General features: G+C 40.9%; 1 protein-coding gene across 1 annotated transcript in view; it reads right to left on the reverse strand.

Annotated features, from left to right (window-relative positions):
* The window catches only part of ARHGAP10 (Rho GTPase activating protein 10), a 373837-nt gene that overhangs the window by 136137 nt on the left and 214932 nt on the right, over nt 1-22768 (reverse strand). Inside the window, exons 14-15 of the mRNA XM_068989838.1 lie at nt 8173-8247; nt 1702-1789 (exon numbers count right to left, since the gene is read on the reverse strand). Of these exons, the coding sequence (XP_068845939.1) occupies nt 1702-1789; nt 8173-8247 (163 nt within the window). The remainder of the gene's footprint in view (nt 1-1701; nt 1790-8172; nt 8248-22768) is intronic.

Genomic DNA, 22768 nt, shown 5'->3' on the forward strand with positions numbered 1-22768 from the left:
CCGAAAAGGAAGGGGTTGGAGGGGGCGGGGGTGGTATGAGATCGCTTAGAAATCCCAAAGAGAGTGTTTCATTTCCAATAAAAGTGAATTTGTATCTAAATATCTTCATGCTACTCACATCATTGCTGTATGTCTAGCCAAGCAATGCGGCATAAAAAAATAAGAATTAAGTATTGGGTTTTTTTAGGTTTATTTTTGTTTTAATTTTGGCTGCTCTGGGTCTTCCTTGTGGCTCATGGGCTATTTCCTGTGGCACATGGGCTCAGTAATCACTGTTCATGGGCTTGGTTGCCCTGCAGCATGTGGAATCCTAGTTCCCTGACCAGAGATTGAATCCAAGTCACCTGCATTGAAAGGCGGATTTTTGGTCACTAGACCACTACGGAAATCCCTTAACTTCTGTTAACACTGGGGAAGCAGTAATACAAATGACAAGATTCCCATATACAACACATTATACTGAGCCACCACATCAGTCAGCTTCTCATCCAACGTGAGACATTTTGGACACCTGGGGGCAGGGGAGGCCCTCTCATTGTCCCAGCGTTTTGGGAATTACTGGAAATCCCTGAAGGGGGAAATGGCAACCCACTCCAGGATGCTTCCCTGGAGAACGCCACAGACAGAGGAGCCTGGCGGGCTACCGTCCAAGGGGTCGCAAAGAGTGGAACTCGACTGAGCACACACGCATGATACAGTTTGTCTTTTCTATTTGGTCCCTTTTTTAAAGTCCTTATCTTTTCTGAGATACACTCAAATATTTCTGAGTGCAGCAGTATGATGGTTTAGAAAATCTCTAAAGTATAATCGCCAAAACGTGGCAGTAGGGACACTGACGAAACAAGAAGTGTCGAACGTTGAGAAGTGAAGGAGCAGGATACTGGGGCGATGAGAAGTCATCATATTCGTCTTCCTGCCTATTTGTTTGAAATTTTTAAAATATAAAATATGTCCTAACAGTTGACTCTAATGTGCTTGCTGGAACCCAAATAGCATTTCCCTGAAAAATAATCCTGCATGCTGGTTAAAAAGAACTCGCACCGGGGAGGCAGTACCATTTGACTACCAGACAAAAATCAAAGTCCCCAGCAGACCCACAGCCGAGGAGTGCAGCTGTGACTATTTCCCATTCCTTTGCTCCAGGTACTTGTCCTTCCTCTAACCTCCAGCTTTGTGATCATTCAGTTCCTTTATTTTTTCAAGAAAGGTGAATGCTCATAGAAATGCTGAACCTTCTTTGAACTCTATAGCAAATATGTGAAACTCAAAGTTCATCTTTAAAAAACACCTCATCAATTAAACTTTTTTTCAAATAGCTCTGTATCTTTGTGTCATTATCTTCAGTGTTTAACTTCATAAGGTTTACATTTAAATTAAGATATCTTCACTTTAGCCTACAACACAAAGAAAAGATTCAATGAAAGTAATAAATAGCCTTCTTCCTCACTGTTTCAGAGCATTTAATTCCAAAAACTCACATCCGCATTTCAAAACCCAAGTCTCTTCCAGTTCCCTTTAGTTGCAATTGATCTGTCAGCTGATGTTCACTGACTATGGACCACACCTCCTGGAGCACCACACTGGGTACCTCATAGTTTACACTTTCACAGAAACTGACTTTTGAGTTGCACGTGCAGAGTCAGCATCGGCTCTGTGTTAGACACCCAGTCTGCTCTTCCCCCGCTACCAAGAGAAGCTCACCTCAAATACTGTTTCAAGGCACTTGTTATTGTCTTCACTTCCCAATCTATGGAATTCTCCAGGTCCACCTCGTTGCAGGTCTTCACATCTAGTGAGCAAGCAAGGAAGAAACAAATATTAAAACCTGCCATTTAGAGGCCCTCTTGACTGGCTGACAATGCTTAGATTCTTAAGCAGCCAAACCACAAATATTGAATTCTGTGGTTTCCTATAAAAAACTTTACATACAATTTCTTATCATATTACAAGCCATGTTCTATATTCTCAGACATTTCTAACACTTCAGAAAATCTGTAGTGGAGATCAAAGTAAAAAGCTAAGGGTTGGGCTAGGAGTATGGAAGATCTTAAAAGAGCATTTCAGTATTCACAACTGCAAAGCATTTTAGTATTCACAACTGCAAAGCATAGATCGCTATTACTACCACTGTTATAAGATACTACTCAGCAGCCATGGCTTATAGCATGTGACACACGAAGTGCCTATGTATTTGAACTTGCTGTGGGTGGCATTATTGTTATCACACTGTGTTATGACAGGGGAAACAGCACCCTTAATGTTAAAATTACTATGAGAAGATCAACAGCTCAGTGGAGAAGAAGGAAACTAAGTCTGGTCCCACACTTCTAAGGTTTGCACTCATTATACTATCTCTCCAAAGACTCATACATGATGATCAACCAAAACAGAAATATGATGACACATAAACTTATAAAGTCTTTTATGAGTAATCTTTCCTATTAACATTACAATTCATACTCTCATCCAGGAGGTATTTATTAGAAGCCGCTACAAAACATTTCCGACATTCATGCTAAATTGGTATTCTTTGTCCCAAAATTAATAATGTGTTTCTTCCAAATGCCCTTTCAAATACCTAGTAAGCTCTAGAGAAGACGTAAAACATGCACTAAAAAAAAGAACAAGAAGAGCTGAAGGAGAAGGGGCAGGAGAGGGAGGAGGGGTGGAATGTACAGTTGATTTTGAAAAGGAAAAAGTCAGTTCTGAAATTTGGAAAAAAAAAAAAAAAGATGGTGGGCAAAACAAGCAATTGAGTGTGGTGGCATCTCCAAGCCTTGGAAGGCTGTGACCCAGTAGCAGGGAAGAGAGTGCATCAAGGGATCACACACCTAGGCTTAAGTCCTGCTGCAAACCTGACCAGCTTCCTCACTCCAAGTCAGTTCTAACGTATCTGAACTTCAGCCCTTCCTGCGCACAATGGAGGTGACATAAACACTCTATTGAGAGCATCAAAGTCAATCAGGGCTGTATACAGACTTCCATGAATCATTAAATGTGCAGGTAATCACCACAGCTGAGTCACCAGAAGGATAAGCACTCTACCCAAAGAGAGAAGCAGTAAATGGGTTATGATGAATGACATCAGTCAATCAACAGAAACTGCTTTGAGTTTCTACACTCCGACCATGCAAAGGAGAAACTAAGAGATTTGTGAAAGAGACTTATTTCTCCCTCATTCCAGAATGTTTCAACTAAGACTCCGCAAAAAACTAGTTGTCTCAGGGTTTTTTTCTTTCATTGTACTATATTTGTCTAAATATGCAAGGAAACACTTTGTTGGCATACCCTTTTCAAATTAAAGCTCAAAAAAGAAAATCCTGTTCAAACGGAACAGTGCATTAAGTCACGCATGCCCCTTAAAAGAAAAAGGACGTGTAACAACACAATGCTATCCTCAAATTTTTCGAAGTAAAACAGGAAGTGATGGTTATTTCACAGCCATAACATCAGATATATAGTCAATTACTCAAAAGTCTAGAGACTTTTTAAAGCATTTCAACAGCTCTCGATTACAGCAACTGACAGCGAGATGCAATAAACTACAACAATGGCAATTGACACTGATTACATTTTGATCGGTTCCTACAATTCAGAACTCATTTGTTACTGCACTTGTCAGACAAGCCACAGATACATTCAAGAAATCAAATTAAGCACCCTGATTAAAGGTGCAATCCTTTATAACGAGGACTAAATAATTCTGCTCTAAAGGCTTTGCCAACCAATTACTGCAGTAACTGAATATTCTCTCTCTCATTAAATCAATTATTTAAATCTCATACAAGTCAGATAACATTTTCAATCAACTTGCTACCAGCAAATCACCATTTTAAAATCCAGGAGGCTTCTAAAGGAAATCTTTCACTTCCAGCTTTTGACAATTATTCTATATTTTGAGAATCATAGTCTTTCTATGGGAAAATAAGCCACCTTTTGCATTTATGGAATAAAAAGGAGCTGTCACAATAGAAACCAATGACTACATGGTGTCCATGGTATTACTCCTCCATTAAATTTTCACTGTTTTCAAATAACTCAATCATCCATCCCTAGCAGCTCTTGACAATCTGTGGATGCACTGAAACTAGATAAATTTGTTGGTGACTTATTTGGGATTCAAACTTAAAAATGCACTTAGAGGGTTCAATTAGAATATATGCTCTACTATAAATAAGGTAGAAATTCTGTTTCTTCTCTGGCCAAGAATATTACGCCACAGGGATTAGTTTAAAACCTACACTAGTGAGCAGAGACACAAAGAGTTGACTTTTTATTTGGATAGATGTTTCATAATTACATAACCAGTGGTCATTTTTCTTTTTGAAACTGGAAACTTTCAGCCCAGCCCGAAGTGCTGCCATCTTACTGGATACTGACTTGGGTCCTAAAGTACTTGAAGACGCACAGTGACTGAATGAGTTTTGAGAACATTCTTTATAATCCAAAACCAGAATCTTTTTCAGCTCCATTAGTTTGCTTTTCCCCTCAATCTATGTGAAAAGCTGTCCTACAAACAAAGTAAACAACATAATAGGTTTATGGTAAAAACAACTCTAAATCCGTTTGATTCCTGGCTTTCTGTGGCTCTGTGTCTTAAATAAATAAAATCATCCAGCTGTTTCTGCAAATTAAATTTAGAAACAGACAGAAGATTCACCCGCGCACACACAAGCTATCACTGAATTTTCCCAGCACTGCTCTGACGCTCTCCCTCCACAGTGGAGAAGGAAGCACACAGGACAGCTGGAACTCAGCTCAGTGCCAACCTCCCAATAGCGACTGCAACTCATCTGTTACATTCTCACCCCACTTACTAAAACACCATGACTCACCCAAAGACACCTCATCTGCTGTTTCTCCTTGCCCTTCCCAACTGCCTCAAGTTTCTTAAAAAAAAAAAAAAAAAACAAACCAAAACAACTTCTAACAGACTATGTGTGCCCTCTATTAGAAAAAGAGAGGAGGAAGAAGGAGGAAAAGAAAAACACATGTAAGGGGAAGGCAGGCACTGAGGCACGTGTTTGTGGAAGCTTAAGAAGCATGGTCCGAGGGAACGCTGGGAGGCTGCTGCAAAACTCCGCAGCCCCCCGGCAACCTTCTGCCTGGGGGATGGAGAATGACCAAGACAAACAACTCTCCTCACCAGGGGGGAAGGCAGCTCCCCCCGCACAGCTCACCTGGAGAAGTAAAACAATGTGTCTGTTTAGAGGGCCGTCTATGGTCAACTGCCATGAGGATTTCATGGGTGGTGGAGAGAGGAGAAGGAAGGAGGGGGCAGACAGGAATGGGGAGAGGAGGATGCAGAGGAAAAGGAGGAGGGGAAGGAAGAGGAGGAGGAGGAAGAAGAGAGAAATATTTCCCTCCGTTGCAATCTTAAATGTGAGAGTGCAAACACACCCAAGAGAGACAAGCAGAGAAATACATGCAAGACATTAAGCATGCGCCCTGCTCTTAGAAATCATCACAAACGTGTAACAGGAATATTTTAAAAGTGCAGAAAATATTTTAAACACAAAAATATTTGATGTAAAAATGGCAATAATAGACAAATAATAGCAAAGTATATGACTGGTTCTTAAGAACGACAAAGAGCCAGGCCAAAGGAAAAAAAAACTACAGAAATTCCTGTCCGAAAATATAAAACAACTTAGAATTTTTTCTCAGATTCTTAATTAGTTATACTATTCTTCATTTCTGCAAAGAAAAAAATGCATTGTGAACAAAAACACTTTGAAAACAATCAAATTTGAAATAAACATTATCTAGAAGAACAGACATTTTAAAAAATAACTGCCTAAAAATGTTAAAACTTAGTAAATCTGAGGAAGGGTTATCATGGGACTCCATTGTACAATAGTTGCAATTTTTCTGTAGGCTTGAGATTATTTCAAAGTTTAAAAAAAATGTTTTTTTAAAAATAAATGAATAGATACATATTTTTTAAAAATAACTACCTAATTTCACAAACAGGAAAAATTAACATAATAAGTTATAGGAGGGAAAAACAGATTGGTACCATAGAGCAAAGGTAAAAATCTGGCAGACTCATCCAATTTTTTCTCTTTAACACCTATAACTTTGAAACAGTGTAGACAGGTTGGGAAAAGTTGGAAAGAAAAAACATCTATGGGATAGAATGGACACAACTATTCAAAATTCTAAAATTCTTTTTCTGAAAAAGTATACATGAATTCAATTTGTACACTTGCGGAATCAGGAAGAAAGGAAAGAAACAACTGAAGGCCATCTTGAAATTCATTTGAAAACAGTGAATGAATCTAAGCACTAAAGTTCGAGTTGGTAACATAAAGTAACAAAAAATGATGTTAATGCTAATACAAATCCAAAGTTTGTGACTGACCAACTTAAAATTCACACTAGGAATCATTTAGAGATGACGTAAAATAAATTTATCCAGTACTGTTCCCTTAAATGCATTACTTAATAAGAAAAATAACAAGTCAGTATCTTTCTCTTGTGTTAATTTTCTGATTTCCTCTGATGGCAGAATAATATTACTGAAAACACAGCATTTCTTTTGCCAGCAACTTAAATGTGGTGGTGTCACGCTTGTGTCCTGGCCTTCTCTACCCTGAGTCTCACGGAAAGTGAAAACAGTTTTCCAGGTCATGAATTTTTAAGGGTTTAGATATTTTAAACACCTTGCAAGTTAAGGGCTGTCTTGGGGCATTTCCCACAAGCACAGCAAAGCACCACCCGGGTCTAGGGATGCCGATGATCATGTGGGCTTTTATGAGATTAAGAACAAATTTAGAGGCAGCTTAACACCTCGGGGTAACCACAGGGACACCCACTTGTTCGAACTGCCCTTGAACATGAACGAGAAGATAATAATAACCCTAGGATCCTTATGACCCATTCACTGCCAAGTGGGCCTTTCAGCCAAATCTCCCTTTCTGATACCAACAAAGTCTTCCAGTTCTAATCACTATAACACCATCTTGGAAATGAGAGAAGTGTTTCTAATTTTAAAATTAACTAAAAGCAGATGCTGTTGTCCCATTAAACTCTGCCAGCTGCTACTGAACCACTGGCAACCTGAGTCTATTTAATTTGGAGCCCACTAATGGTAAAAAGGAAAATCTGACTGCCAAAACTGCACACCCAAGTTAAACCAGAGAGGCAGAAAATGAAAACAGCTCATGAAAAGCGAATGTATTCTAATAAGGCTCTTCCAAGTGATGACGAGCCATTTTTCCTGCGGTTAGTATCTAAAAAAGGGGTTGTTGCTTATTAAATCCTGGATTCAAACACAGCCAAACAAGCAATGCTGTCTGAACACCCCAGCTGATTTTATGCAGCTCGGTTCATGCCTCCTCAAAGTGAGCCTTTGCAACAACACTTTAAGAGGCAGACAGGTTTAAATGCATTGATAGAACACCTGAGGGTACTGTTAATATTGATTAAAGTGAGATAGCAAATTAATTAATATTTAGCAAGGTCATAATGACAGGTTGGTTTGACACATGGGCCCTCAAGCCTGATGAGTTCTCGTCACCCCCCAGGAGGTAGCCTGCTTAGGGCCGGGGTGCAGGAAGTAGTGAGGCCTTTTACAGGTGGCACCAAGCTGACAGCAGAGTGCAACGTAAAAGCACTTTGTCGTTCGCATAATGTCTGGGGTAATGAAGTGAATTCACTTTCTGGCTTCCTCTTGTCTGCGATGCCAAAGAACACTGTGTTATCAGCACAGATGGAGAAGGCATGGTTCTGGAGAAGAGCCTGATACAAACAAGCCAGTGTGAATACCAATGAATCCCTGAGAATCAGACCCTCGCTGCCGAGTGACAGCTGGGGAGCTCCAGAAGAACGAACGAGTCCCAGCGGTCTTGTCCAACCAAATGTACTGTCAAGACTGCACAGGCAATTTGGAAGCCAGGAGAATGAGAAGCCTGGCTTTTCCTTCCCTGGGAGAAGCAAGCAGAAGACATTCACCCGTGAGCTGTCTCCTTTTCTTCCTCCCTTTCTCAGTAAGAGAGGCCTGAGCAAACACTAATCGACTTATCTGAGCCAAGTCTCTGCTCAGGAGAAAACTCCTGGTGGCAGCAGAACAGAATGGATTTCTGAGTTATGTTACTATGAAACATGAAGTTGTAAAGTCAACGAACATCAACAAATAACGCATGGAAAATGATTAGAAAAGAGGCATACCCATCAACATACTCAGAAGTCTCTGGACCTTTGAACTCACCCCCACAACTCTATACAATCCTTGGTCATTTATACCTATTGGAAGAGAAAAAAATGTTAGCAAAATACAGACATTCAAATCTGAAAAGCTGTCGACACAGTTGCACACCGAATTCTTGCTAGCTCACATTAATAGCGTTCCTGTTGCCTATAAAAATAATGTTTGACAAGAGTGTTTACCAACTTGTCTTAGCAGCTTGGTATTCAAGAGGTACAGCTGGAAAAAAATAAAGTTCCACGTGGACAAAACGTAAGGAGTAAGCAGTAATGAGAAAACACTGCTTAAGCAGCCGTCACATATGCCAATGCAGTTTGTAAAGATGTACAGTATCTTTCACGCTTCTTATGTTTAGGTATTCTTGAGATTGTTCTTGACAAGTTTTAGCCTTTTAAAAATAATATGGTGCTGACTGGTACATAGAAAGAAATTGTTTGGATGATTCTTGAAGACCAAGGAAATCACTTAATCGAAAGTAAGGCAAAATTTGTTTTCTTTTGTGTTTAAGGGCAGTATATGCATTGTCCAGAGAAACACTAAAACTCCAAACGAGGATCACACCAAAATTATACATCAAAATGAAATCACTGCATTCTCTCTCTCTGTGGAGACCTGGAAACAAAGTACCTCAAAGTACAACAGACAAGAAATAAAGGCAAAAAAATATATCAGCAAATGTAACTTAGTATGTTGGACATATGATTGTTTGAATTCTGATGTGAACAAGCCAACTGAAAAAGGACATTTTTTAAGCAATCGGGAAACTTGGAGTGGCATTAGGGTTATGTAAGAAAATGTCTTTATTGTGTACGTTGCATACTGAAAGGAGTAAGAGTAATCTATCTTAGATTTGCTTGGAGGAGGAGGAAGGGAGAGATGAGGAGACTAGCAAAATCTTGAAAACGTTTGAGTCTGCACAAGAATGCACGAACGAGTTCACTGTACCCCCTACCTTTTCTGTGCTTGAAATTTCCATGATAAAACTATGACTTCCAAAAAATGTGACTTAATATCTTTATTTCTTAAAAGAGGTGAAACTGTGTTTATTTTCTGCACCACAAATGGTAAAACTAACAAGAACGGGCCTGGCTGGCCAGGAGATCATGACTCTAATCCGCAGTTTCCAAAACAAAACACCGCACCAAAAAGGCCAAGGGACCCAAGGGAACTTTCTCTTTTTTTTTTTTTGGCCTCCCTGTATGGAGCAGGGACAAGTGTACCAGCTAGAGTCTAAAGAAATGGATTCAAGTCACAGCCCAGTCACTCCTGAGTTCTGAGACCCAGGGCAGGCCAGGAACCTTCTCTGAGTCTCGACACTGCCTCTGAGGTCAGGACAGTATCTCTGCCCATGTACTAGCATGGTGATACAGGCCAGGTCTCTTGGCCTTCCTTAATTAAAAGAAACTGACTAAGGCCAGAAAAGAAATTCGGGCAAGGCTTTACTGGGGCCCCTGCTGTAGTTTGGGGGAGCAAGAACAAATAACAGGTTCCCCAGCTCACTGCCCAAGGTCGGGGGAGAGCTGGCTCCTTACACAGGGTGAGGGAAGGGGCGGACACAGAGGTCAGGTTGGAGGAGTGGCTTAGGTGGTCTGCCCACCCTTTTGGTGCCATGTGTGCAGAGGGGCACGTGCTTTTGCTTCCTGGCTCTTCAGAAGTGGCCGTTGGATTTTTTTTGGTCTTTCTGTATCTTGTTGGCCATGATTTGCACCAACTGAGCATGCATGCAGTTATTTTTAGTCCCTTACAGTTTCTTTGAGCTGAAGCTCCAATACTTTGGCCACCTAATACAGAGCCGACTCATTGCAAAAGACCCTGAAGATTGAAGGCAGGAGAAGGGGACAACAGAGGACGAGATGGTTGGACAGCATCACTGGCTGATGGACAGGAGTTTGAGCAAACTCCTGGAGACAGTGAAGGACGGGGAAGCCTGGCGTGCTGCAGTCCAGGGTGTCACAAAGAGTTGGACACAACTGAGTGACTGAACAACAATAGTTTCCTTGTATTTGACAAAGACAAATACAATGTTTCTTTGTCCCAAGGAGACATTTGTCCAGGTATAAGCATTGCAGCAAAGGGTCCCACGTCCCAGCCTGTCTCACTGGGAGAACACAAATGATATCTACATGTGCCCTGCTTATTATAACACACCACATACACTACGCTTCATTACTCCTTACAAAAACGAGGATTTCTGTTCCCTCTGTTTCACTTCTTGGCTTTTATTTCTCCTTGTGTGCATGCTCAGTTGATCAGTCATATCCAACTCGTTGTAACCCTAAGAACTGTAGCCTGCTGGGCTCCTCTGTCCTTGAGATTCTCCAGGCAAGAATACTGGAGTGGGTTGCCATTTCCTGCTCCGGGATATCTTCCCGACCCAGGGATCGAACCTGAGTCTCCTGCATCTCCTACACTAGCAGATGATTATTTTACACTGAGCCACCTGGGAAACCCTTACGTCTCCTCACTCAGCTTCAAACTTCTGAATGTCCTGTTTGTCTGTTATGTGTCCCCCAAAATTCATATGTTGAAATCCTAAACCCCAGTATCCCAGAATGTGACAGTTTTGGTAACTAAAGTCTTTAATAAAAGAGGTGGGTAAGTTAAGACAAGGTCATGAGGGCGGGTCCTAATCCAATAAGACCTTATCCTTATAAGCAGAGGTCAAGCCACAGACGCACAGAAGGAAGACAACGTGAACACGGAGGGAGAAGATAGCCGTCTGCAAGCCCAGAGGAGGGGCTCTCAGGAGACACCAGCAAGCCAACACGCTGTCCCAGACCCCCAGCCCCAAGAACTATGAGGAAAGAAATTTCTGTTGCTTAGACCCCCAGTCTGTGGTCCTTGAGTATGGCAGCCCCAGCAAACAGACACATCTTCTTTCTGGATTTTCTCTAGAGCTCAAAGAACCAGGGCAGCCAAGGCTGGCCCTTCCGTCTATACACGGCTGTTCAGAAGGCTCAAGAATCAGAGTAGCCAAGAGGCACCTTTGTGATAGGAAGTGCTGAGAGAGGAGAAAAATGCAGGTCAGCCCTGCCAAGAGTTAGAAACACTGTCCAAAAACACAAAAGTCAGAGCTCGAGCCTGCTAGAGGGAAAAAGACCAGGCCTCACTCCTTCCTTCTCCTAGAGGCTAGAAGGCTATGTCCAGAGAGTTTGAAACACCAGAGCATTTTTTTTCAACACTCCTCTATTTAAGAAACTTAAAATAGTTTGGCCTCAAAGCCAGAAGCCAAAAGAGCAAGTCATATTCTGCAGACTAACACGCCCCTCTGAGAAGCGCCTGACAAACGTAGAGAAATGAAGTAAGAATGTTACTTCAGCAATAGTCTTCACTCTGCGCTGCTATTTACGATCAGATAATTGATCAAGTTCACATTCATCAACCCAAGAGAAGGAGTTAATTGCTAAGGCATAATGAAAGGTGCATGGGGGAATTAATGCTACTCAACATTTTTTTACTTTTTTAAAATAAATTTAAATAAACCTTGTACAAAAGCAACTTGGAAACAGCACATGGACCACGTATACTCCAGTCATGCAGAATTTTCTGTTTCTTGTCACACTGCCCTTAAAGGCTCTGGACTAAATAATCAGAAAAACTACACCTATGAGCACACGCATGACGTACAACACACATCGTATAAATAAATTTAAAGACTATCAGTTCAGTTGCTAAGTCGTGTCTGACTCTCTGCGACGCCATGAATTGCAGCACGCCAGGCCTCCCTATCCATCACCAACTCCCACAGTTCACACAAACTCATGGGCATCGAGTCAGTGATGCCATCCAGCTATCTCATCCTCTGTCATCCCCTTCTCCTCCTGCCCCCAATCCCTCCCAGCATCAGGGTCTTTTCCAATGAGTCAAATCTTTGCATGAAGTGGCCAAAGTACTGGAGTTTCAGCTTTAGCATCAGCCTTCCAATGAACACCCAGGACTGATCTCCTTTAGAATGGACTGGTTGGATCTCCTTGCAGTCCAAGGGACTCTCAAGAGTCTTCTCTAACACCACAGGTCAACAGCATCAATTCTTTGGCACTCAGCTTTCTTCACAGTCCAACTCTCACATCCATACATGACCACAGGAAAAACCATAGGCTTGACTAGACGGACCTTGGTTGGCAAAGTAATGCCTCTGCTTTTGAATATGCCATCTAGGTTGGTCATAACTTTCCTTCCAAGGAGTGTCTTTTAATTTCATGGTTGCAGTCACCATCTGCAGTGATTCCGGAGCCCCCCAAAATAAAGTCTGACACTGTTTCCACTGTTTCCCCATCTATTTCCCATGAAGTGATGGGACCGGATGCCATGATCTTAGTTTTCTGAGTGTTGAGCTTTAAGCCAACTTTTTCACTCTCCTCTTTCACTTTCATCAAGAGGCTCTTTACTGATCCAAATGTCAAGTCATAGGATTTTTACAACCTCTGCAACTTCTTTCCAAATTTCCCTCTTCCAGCCAAAGGGATCACTATTTCTCATCACCAAGTATTAGAATTTTGAAATTTTTCTTTAACTTCTTCCCTGTCACTTTCCGAATTCAACAGACCAATGTCTGCATTTTCTTCACATTTCCAGACTAATCTCTGCTTCTTCAACATGGCCTTGAATTTGATGACTGTATACTGAGCACCCCTAATAGGGACACACACATAACCATAATCCATTCTGAACACCATCATTTTTTTCTACTTTTTACTTTTCAAGTGACTTTGATTATCTTAGGTCTTTCCCATCCACAGTTAAGAGTAAGTCATCAAATCAAGTCCAAATTCCTCAGCTGAACAAGCATGGAAGGCATAGACACATAACTCTTCATAATGAGCCTCACCTCACCAACCCATAATTTACTGTAGAGTATTCACCTAAATCAAAATAGATCCCTGAGTATCACCCACATAAACCAAATTCATCCCCTCCTCAGGCCCAAGTCCCCTCTGAGGGGGAAGTTCTTCCCTTTCTGTTCATTAATGACTCATCTGCCAAATATTTATTCATCAAATACATGGCAGGTGAAATTCTAGCTGCCCAAGAGTCAACAGTGAGCAAGATAAAGTCCCATCCAGAACTTCAAACTAGAAAAAAAAAATCCCATAGTGATATTTCCTATAATTAAAAATGTTCAAATGTTTTGAACTTACGTATTCTTTTTCCATCATTTTTTTCTATTGTATTATAATTCACTTGTACTGTTGTGTTTGCTTCAGCCATACAGCAAATCCATTCAGTTATGTGCATGTATGTGTGTGTATATACATTCTTTTTCAGATTACTTTCCATTATAGGTTATTACCAGATATTGACTATAGTTCCCTGTTCTATACGGTAGGTCCTTGTTGCTCATCTAATTTATATACAGCAATGTGTATCTGTTAACCCCAAACTCCTAATTTATCTCCCCTACCACCACCATCTCCTTTGATAACTATAAAGTTTGTTTCTATGTCTATGTATTTTTTTCTGTTTTGTAAATAAGTTCATTTGCATATTTTGGACTCCATATATAAGTGGTATTAGATGATAGTGGTCTTTCTCCAACTGACTTGCCTCACTTAGTATGATAATCTCTGGGTCTAGCCACGGTGCTGCAGACGGCATCATACGGCATCATATTTCATGGCTGAATGATATCCCACTCTACGTATGAACCATGTCTCCTTTATCCATTCAGCTGTCAACGGGCACTAGGGCTGCTTCCGTGTGTCAGCCATCATAAACTGTGTTGCTACGAACACTGGGGTCCAGGCGTCTTTTCTGAATTAGAGTTTCGTCCTTTCTAGACATTTGCCCAGGAGTGAGACTGATGGGTCATATGGCAGCTCTAATTTTAGTCACAGTTTTTTTAAGGACCCTCCATACTGTTCTCCATAGTGGGCGCACCTATTTAGATTCCTAACAACAGTGTACGAGGGTTCCTTTTTCTCCACACCCTCTGATATCCCCTTTTTCTGAATTTGACTCATAATTAATTCCTTTTAACATTTGACTACATTTAAAACAAGCCCAAATGCTCCCATTCACAATTCCCAAAATCAAACATCTGAATGCCTGACCTGACATCAGGTTATTTCGGTCTGCTTTTTCGCCGGTCAGTATGAACATTTATACGTCACTATGTTAAAAGTAGTTTCTACACCAAACCTGGCTAAAGATGTTATATGCTCGACAATGCATGTCCCATACCACCTTTTCTCAAACACATCCACCTCATAATCCTCAGATTAAGAACCATGGACCTGTGTTCCTCCATCTCTCCCCAGATATGGAGACATATTACCTGGAAAAATAGTAGGTTGGCTTTGGTTTGGGGTTTTTTTGGTGTGTTTCTTTCCAATAGCTTTCACAGTGCCTTGCATAGACTAGTTGAGGATAGAATAGTATACCTAGGTTGATTTGACTTGAAATTAATTTAGAATTACAGATATAGATTGGACTTGGCCTAAAACAGACATTACACTTAGGAACTAAAAACTCAAATATCCAAGGTATTAATAAATAAAACAACAACTCTCAGAATGGAACTAAATATTTGCAAATGAAGTGACTGAAAAGGGATTAATCTCCAAAATATATAAACAGCTCATGACGCTTAATATCAAAAAAGCATCAAAAAATGGATGGAATATCTAAATAGACACTTCTCCAAAGAAGACACACAGACTGCTAAAAAGCACGTGCAAAGATGCCCAACTTCACTAATTATTAGAGAAGAGCAAATCAAAACTACAATGAGTATGACCTCACACTGTCAGAATGGCCATCTTCAAAAAAAAAAAAAATCTACAAACAACAAATGCCGGAGAAGGTATAGAGAAAAGTGAACCCTCCCACACTGTTGGTGGGATGTAAACTGTTATAGCAGCTATGGAAGACGGTATGGAGGTTCCTTCAAAAACGAAACCTAGAGCTACCATATGATCCAGCAATCCCACTTCCAGGCATATATCCCGATTAATTCAAAAAGATACATGTACCCTGATGCTCACTGAAGCACTGTTTACAATAGACAAACACGGAAGCAACCTAAATGCCCATCAGCAGAGGAACAGATATAGATGTGGTACACAATGGAACATTACTCAGCCACAAAAAAGGACAGAATAATGCCATCTGCAGCAACAGGGATGGACCTAGAGACTGTCACACTGAGTGAAGTGAGCCAGAAGAAGACAAATTTCATTACGATACTGCTTACATGTGGAATCTTTAAAAAGGGTACAAATGAATTTACAAAACAGAGCTATAAGTGTAGAAAACAAATTAATGGTTACCAGGGGCAAGTGAGAGGAGGGATAAATTGAAAGATTGGGACTGACCTATACATAGTACTATATATAAAATAAATAATTGTCAATAATAATAAGGACCTACTGTGCACCACAGAGAACTCTACTCAATATTCTATAATGACCTATAAGGGAAAAGAATCTAAAAAAGTGTGACTATACATATATACATAACTGATTCACTTTGCTATACACCCGAATTGAACACAACATTGTAAATCAACTATACTCCAGTAAAAAATCTGAAGAAAAACCCAAGGTATTACAACTTTGCCAGCATATCAAAGCTCCCTGACAGCTGTCATCACCATAATCCTTTCTAACTTTTAACAAAAACCTGTAATCTCATCAAAGTATTTACAGGCCAACAGCTTTTTTTTTTTTTTAATAAATCAGATTGGTTCTGACCAGTAGTAAAGACAAGGAGAGTGCTCTTCAGTCCACTGATGAGCAGCTGATGACAGCTGTCCCCGGGCACAGTGGCCACAGTGGAATCAAACTCGTCTTCCTTCCGCCAGCTGTCTCCTCCAATCTCACACAGTGCTGCCACCGAGCACTGCCCACACCTTCCTGAAGGAGAGGGGCAAGCAGCAGGCATGAGCCAGGCTTCATCATCCTCTCCGTCTCACTGCTTCCCTCTCCAAATGGGCAGCTCCAGCAAACACTCACGTGGAACTCAGGAACCCCAGAGGGCAACCCAGCAGCCCTGGAGGTGGGCTGGAGAATCAAATGAGAAAAGAAGATGCTTCACTTGACAAAAAGGTCAAGTGAAGGTCAAGGTCAAAGAAAATTACATGCTAAAGGGGAAAAGGGAAACTTTCAAGGCTTGGTAAATTCCATTAAAAAACAGGGGTTAGCAGTAAAGGCTGGAAGGGGTGACCTGACAAGTCAACGTGGTAAGAAGAAAACACAGTGGAGTCTGGAGTCATGGAAGCAGAAGAGAGAAAACAGGTAGTCAAAGCACGTACACAGGAAAGGCAGACGGAGCAGACGACTATAAAACGAATGGAAGGAGAAGGTGGTAAGAAATGAGAGGCACACGGGCCAGAAATTATATCGCATTTAGTTTCCTGTTAATTTCATAACCACTGTTGAGGACTTTCTATACTTTAGGCACTGAGGCAGAATACAGTGAAGACACAGGGTGAAATTTTAAAAGGCATTCAAATTAAAAGAGAGAGTAACTTGGGACCCACACAGTCATGAAGTCTTTTCCTTTGAAAAGAACTTATTTGGCTTCAGCAGCAGGTGCTGTGCCTGACAGCACATGGCGTACCTTTAACAAAGAAACAGAATCAACTAATACACTGAACCAGTGATTGATAACTTGATGACTGGCTAGTAAAAAGACATGGAGAGAAGGAGACGAAAAAGATTATAATGAGAAAAAAATAACAACACTGTAAATCACCTATACTCCAATGTAAAACAGACAAAAAAATTTTAAAGGAAAGAAAAAATAGATGTAACTGTACAAAGAAGTAAGGCTCAAACTGAAACATCAACACTTTTGATGGTTAACAGGCAAAAAATTACTGAAAAGACCTTTCCAGGTGTATGATCCTAAGATCAGGTTCCATGGGTCTACAAAGTAACATTCACTCAGTTCTCACCTATTCAGAGTAACAAGCAGAGTGCTTGGCGTGTACTGAGATATTTGATCAATATTTACAAAGGAAGTGAAACAGTTATTTGCATTTGTGCCTGCTGACAACAAGGGTGAAAGGTCATTAATGTTCATGTTCGCATTCACATCAAAAGTCTAAACTGTGCCATTATTAACAAGGCTCAGGTGCATATACATGTATGGACATGCATAAATACAAATATATATTTACATATCCCACCAGCACTCCAACAACAAATTTCCCTGTGGGCTATGTAATGAATAAGGATAAATATTCATGCATATGTTTTATATCTTACATATCTTCTTGATTCTTGAAAATAAAAGGGAAGGAATACCATAGGTGAAATGGTTAGGAAAAATTTGTGAGGAAATACCTAGCAACAAAGCTTAAGAATGATAGCTACATCACAAATTGCTAGAGAAATGCAAGTCAAAACTACAGTGAGGCACCACCTCACACCAATCAAAATGGCCATCATCAAAGCGTCTGCAAATACTAAATACTGAAGAGGGTGTAGAGAGCAGGGAACCCTCCTACACTGCTGGTGCAAGGCAAATGTGTGTAGCCACTATGGAGGACAGTGTGGAAATCTCTCAAAAAATTAAAAATAGAGTTGCCATATGATCCAGCAGTGCCACTCCCGGACATATATCAGAGAAAAACTCTAATTCAAAAAGATACACAGCTTTCTTATCCATTCATCTGCTGATGGACATCTAGGATGTTTCCATGTCCTGGCTATTATAAACAGTGCTGCGATGAACATTGGGGTACATGTGTCTCTTTCAATTCTGGTTTCCTCGGTGTGTATGCCCAGCAGTGGGATGGCTGGGTTACTCAGCTATTAAAAAGAATACATTTGAATCAGTTCTGATGAGATGGATGAAACTGGAGTCGATTATACAGAGTGAAGTAAGCCAGAAAGAAAAACACCAATACAGTATACTAACAGATATATATGGAATTTAGAAAGATGGCAATGATGACCCTGTATGCGAGACAGCAAAAAAGACACAGATGTGTATAGTGGACTTTTGGACTCAGAGGGAGAGGGAGACGGTGGGACGATTTGGGAGAATGGCATTGAAACATGTACACTATCATGTAAGAATCAAATCGCCAGTCTATGTCCAATGCAGGATACAGCATGCTTGGGGCTGGTGCACAGGGATGACCCAGAAGGCTGTTGTGGGGAGGGAGGTGGGAGGGGGGTTCATGTTTGGGAACGCATGTACACCTGTGCTGGATTCATGTCAATGTATGGCAAAACCAATACAGTATTGTAAAGTAAAATAAACTGAAAATAAAAATTAAAAAAAAGAAAAAAGATACATGCACTCCAGTGTTCACAGCAACAATATTTACCATAGCCAAGATGTGGAAGCAACCTAAGTATCCATCAACAGGTGAATGGATAAAGAAGATGTGATACACACACACACACACACACACACACACACACACACACAGTGGAATATTATTTAGCCATAAAATGAATGAAATAATATCATTTGCAGCAACAAGGCTGGACCAAGAGATTCACGCACTAAGTGAAGTAAGTCAGACAAAGACAAATATCCTATGATATTGCTTATATGTGGACTCTAAAAAAGTGATACAAATGAATTTATTTACAAAACATAAACAGACTCACAGACACAGAAAACAAATGTATGGTCACCAAAGGGGAAAGGAGGGGAAGGGACAATTTAGGAGTATAGGATTAATAGAATAAACAGCAAGGATCTACTGTGTAGCACAGGGAACTATATTCAATATCTTTTACTAATCTATAGTGGAAAAGAATCTGAAAAAGTATATATATACATATTACATGTGTGTGTGTATATATATATATATAAGTATACAGTATATATATATATATATATATATACACACACAACTCTGTGTGTGTGTGTGTGTGTGTGTGTGTGTGTGTGTGTGTGTGTGCATTCAGCTGTGTCTGACTCTTTGCAACCCAATGAGCTGTAGTCCACCAGGCTCCTCTGTCCATGGGATTTTCAGGCAAGAATACTGGAATGGGTTGCCATTTCCTCCTCAAGGGTATCTTCCCAACCCAGGGATCAAACCTGTCTCCTGCATCTCCTGCATTGGCAGGCAGACTCTTTACCACTCACTCACCTGGGAAGCCCTATATACTATACATATATATATATATATATGATCAAATCACTTTGCTGTACACCTAAAATAATACAACACCATAAATTAACTGTACTTCAATTCTAAAAATAAATAAATAAATAAGATGTTATTAAAGTCATTCAAAGAAAAGGCTCATGAACGTTGTTTTGGGTCACAGGTGAATTACAAAAATTTGGCAATGTGTTTCTTACATACATTTACAATTAAGTCCCAGTAAACACTATGTTTAAATGTCTGTGTAAGTATAGTAAACGCTTTTCAAGCCAGTTTCATAAACAAGTTCATACACAGATACCCTTCCAAGATACAGTGTCATTCATAATACTTTAAGGTTCTGTCAAAAACACATGTCTATATGAAATTAGTTTTAAATATAAGCATATAAAATGAAGACTGCTTCACTCTTCCATCAAAGGAACATACATATTCAACATCATAAATTTAAGATGGTCTATGTATAAAATTGAAGAATTCTAAAACTTTAGGAGACGAATCCATTATTTTAACACTAGGTAGCAAACACTGCAAAAAAGCAGGGTAGGAGACTATTCCTAAGCACTGGGACAGAGGATTAACTACAGCTTTACAAAGATGAGAAGCTCAAAATGATACTGAGTAACACATTCATTCTGGATCTTGGTTCCCTCATTTAAAAAAAAATACAACCATCTGGGAAACAAACTTGTTAGGGTTACAGATACAAATTATTACAAATTAATGTTATAGAGATTCTGAAAGCTTCCAGCTCTCCCCTCTCCCAGCTGTATAACCTGGCAAGTTACTCAATCTCTGTCTCAAATTCTTTATCTGAAAACGAGGTTAATGATGGGATGGAGTTGCTGCGAAAATAAAAGAGATGATGTTTATAAAGCATTTGCATAAGCCTTATATAACAGTCATGAAAAATCTCTTACTGTAACATAAAATTCAAGATTAATATCAAAATAGTTTGGCACAATGCATATAAATAGTCACCCTAACGAAGGCTTATAGTCTGCAGCCCACTGTCATAAAATAAAGCATATGCTGGGAAGAGAGTCAAAGTTTATTTAATATGAATGACTCATGGAAAATATAAAATTCCTGTTCACCAATAACATTTGGAATTTCTCCCTTGGACGGTAATTATTTGGGCGGCAGATAGAGAAGTATTACAGACAGCTACTACCTGCCAGGAGCTGATCTACATTTTCCTCTCCTGTGAAGTCTTGCTTTCGCTTTCATGTCGCCTTTCCCACACTCTTTCCATATAAATCCACTTCTAGGCTGGGATCAAGGTGCCTCCCTATCCGCAGGCACCTGGAGGAGAGGTCTCAGGATTTCACTCACATGTTCTTTTCACACCCAGACCAACCCAAGGCTGAGCTCAGAACCCTGCCAGCCTGGCACTCCTGAGGCCAGCCATCACAGGCACACCCATTCCAGCAGGGGTGGGACATGTTCAAAAAACACTACAAGCAAGTATCCAATTCCAGGTCCAAGCCAACTTCTTTGAAGTGCTGATAATTCCTAGACTCTGCAGCACACTGAGGTCTGACCATGAGTCTCATCCTCTCAAATCCAAGTCTCGAATATAAAGAGTGTTTGGTTTATTAAGGCCTAACTTTGTATTAGGGCCCAAATGGACTACAGAATATTCCCAATACTCCAAGTAGCTGGCCTCAGCTCGAGTTTGTAATGAGAACAAGAGAAAGAATTCTTGTTTCAGACAAGAAAACCCCTAGACTTGTTGCATTCCTTGTACAACCACCCAAACCAGCAGGCAGAATGTTTGGAGGGAGCAGGAGAAGGCTGCAAAGTAACAGGAAGTTTCTTATTTCAGTAGAAATGCACAGGGGGACAGTGTGTCCCAGGTGGCCCAGTGGTTCAGACTCTAACCTGTAGTGTCAGTGGTAAAGAATCCACCTACCAATACAGGAGACCTAAGAAGTACAGGTTCAACTCCTGGGTTGGGAAATTCCCCTAGAAGAGGGCATGGCAACCCACTCCAGTGTTCTTGCCTGGAGAATCCCATGGATAGAGAAGCCTGGTGGGCTGCAGTCTACGGAGTTGCAGAGTGGGCTAAAGCAACTTAGCACACAGCACGTGCTTCTACTGCAGGGGGCACAGGCTTGATCCCTCATCAGGGCATAAAGAGAACACAAGCCACAAGGTGTGGCCAGGAAACCTGCTCAGGGTCACACGCACTCCCCAGAGGTCAGATGTCCGCTGTCCCAGATCTAAGAGATCTAGCTTCAACTCATTCAAGGCACCTTCCGTCTCTCCTCACAGTGTGAACCTTGGGAAAAGAAGCATCGCACAGTCTCTGGACCTTGTGGCAGAATTCAGCATCCCTACCACCACTAAGATGCTCCGTCAACCAACTCTTCCCCTCACTTTACACCACACAGCATTTCTAAGAATCCCAGAGCAGGATCAGATCAGAGACCGAGATCTGAATTCCAGCTCTGCTGCTTTCAACTTGTCTCCTGAACTATGCACCTGAGCCTAAGAAAGAAGACCTATCTGGTCAACTACCGACTGAGTTCTATAGGGATTGGGTGAAGGAGTGGAGCAGCATACATGAAATACTTAGCAAATGTAAACTGCTGTTTATTAGCATTTTAAACATTGTCAGATGCAGCTTCTACACTGACACGAAGTCTGCCACTAAGAGACTTTCTGAGGCACTGCAGAGAGTCTCAGCAAAGGGGACATATCTTTCTTGGGCTGACGATGTACCTCAGGGGTCCATGATGGAGCTGATCTGGAAAAAGGGCAGGTGTAACTTCAGAATGCTTTATCCCAAATCGAGATGAGCACTTCATAGAGAGGTACTCAAATCTTCTCTCCCCACTTCCCTTTCCTACTGTCTAGTTTCAAATTCCCTCTGTTCCTTAAAAATTTGTCTTGTGAAAAGACGCTCAACATCACTAGCTGTTGTTCTTGTTCACTCGCTAAGTCACGTCCAACTCTTCTGCAACCCCTTGGACTGTATCCCACCAGGCTCCTCTGTCCACGGGACTCTCCAGGCAAGGATACCAGAGTGAGGTGCCATACCCTTCTCCAAGGAATCTTCCCAACTCAGGGATCAAACCCAGGTCTCCTGTGTCTCCTGCCCTGCGGGTGGATTCTTTACCACTGAGCCACCAGGGAGAAAGGCAAATCAAAACTATGATGAGATGTTATCTCATACCAGTCAGAATAGCCATCATCAAAAAGTCTACAAACAATAAATGCTGGAGAAGGTGTGGAGAAAAGGAAACCCTTGTACACTGTGAGGGGGAATGTAAATTTGTGCATCCACGATGGAGTTTTCTTAAAAAACTGAAACTATAACTACCATGTGATCCAGCAATCTCACTCCTGAGCATACATCCAGAGAAACCATAATCTGAAACGATACATGCACCCCAGCGCTCACTACAGCACTGTTTCCAATAGCCAAGACGCAGAAGCAACTAAAAGTCCATCAGCTCTTATGGACTCCAGGGGAATGG

Source organism: Capricornis sumatraensis, chromosome 17 (assembly GCF_032405125.1).
Source record: "Capricornis sumatraensis isolate serow.1 chromosome 17, serow.2, whole genome shotgun sequence".
In the NCBI taxonomy this organism is placed as follows: domain Eukaryota; kingdom Metazoa; phylum Chordata; class Mammalia; order Artiodactyla; family Bovidae; genus Capricornis; species Capricornis sumatraensis.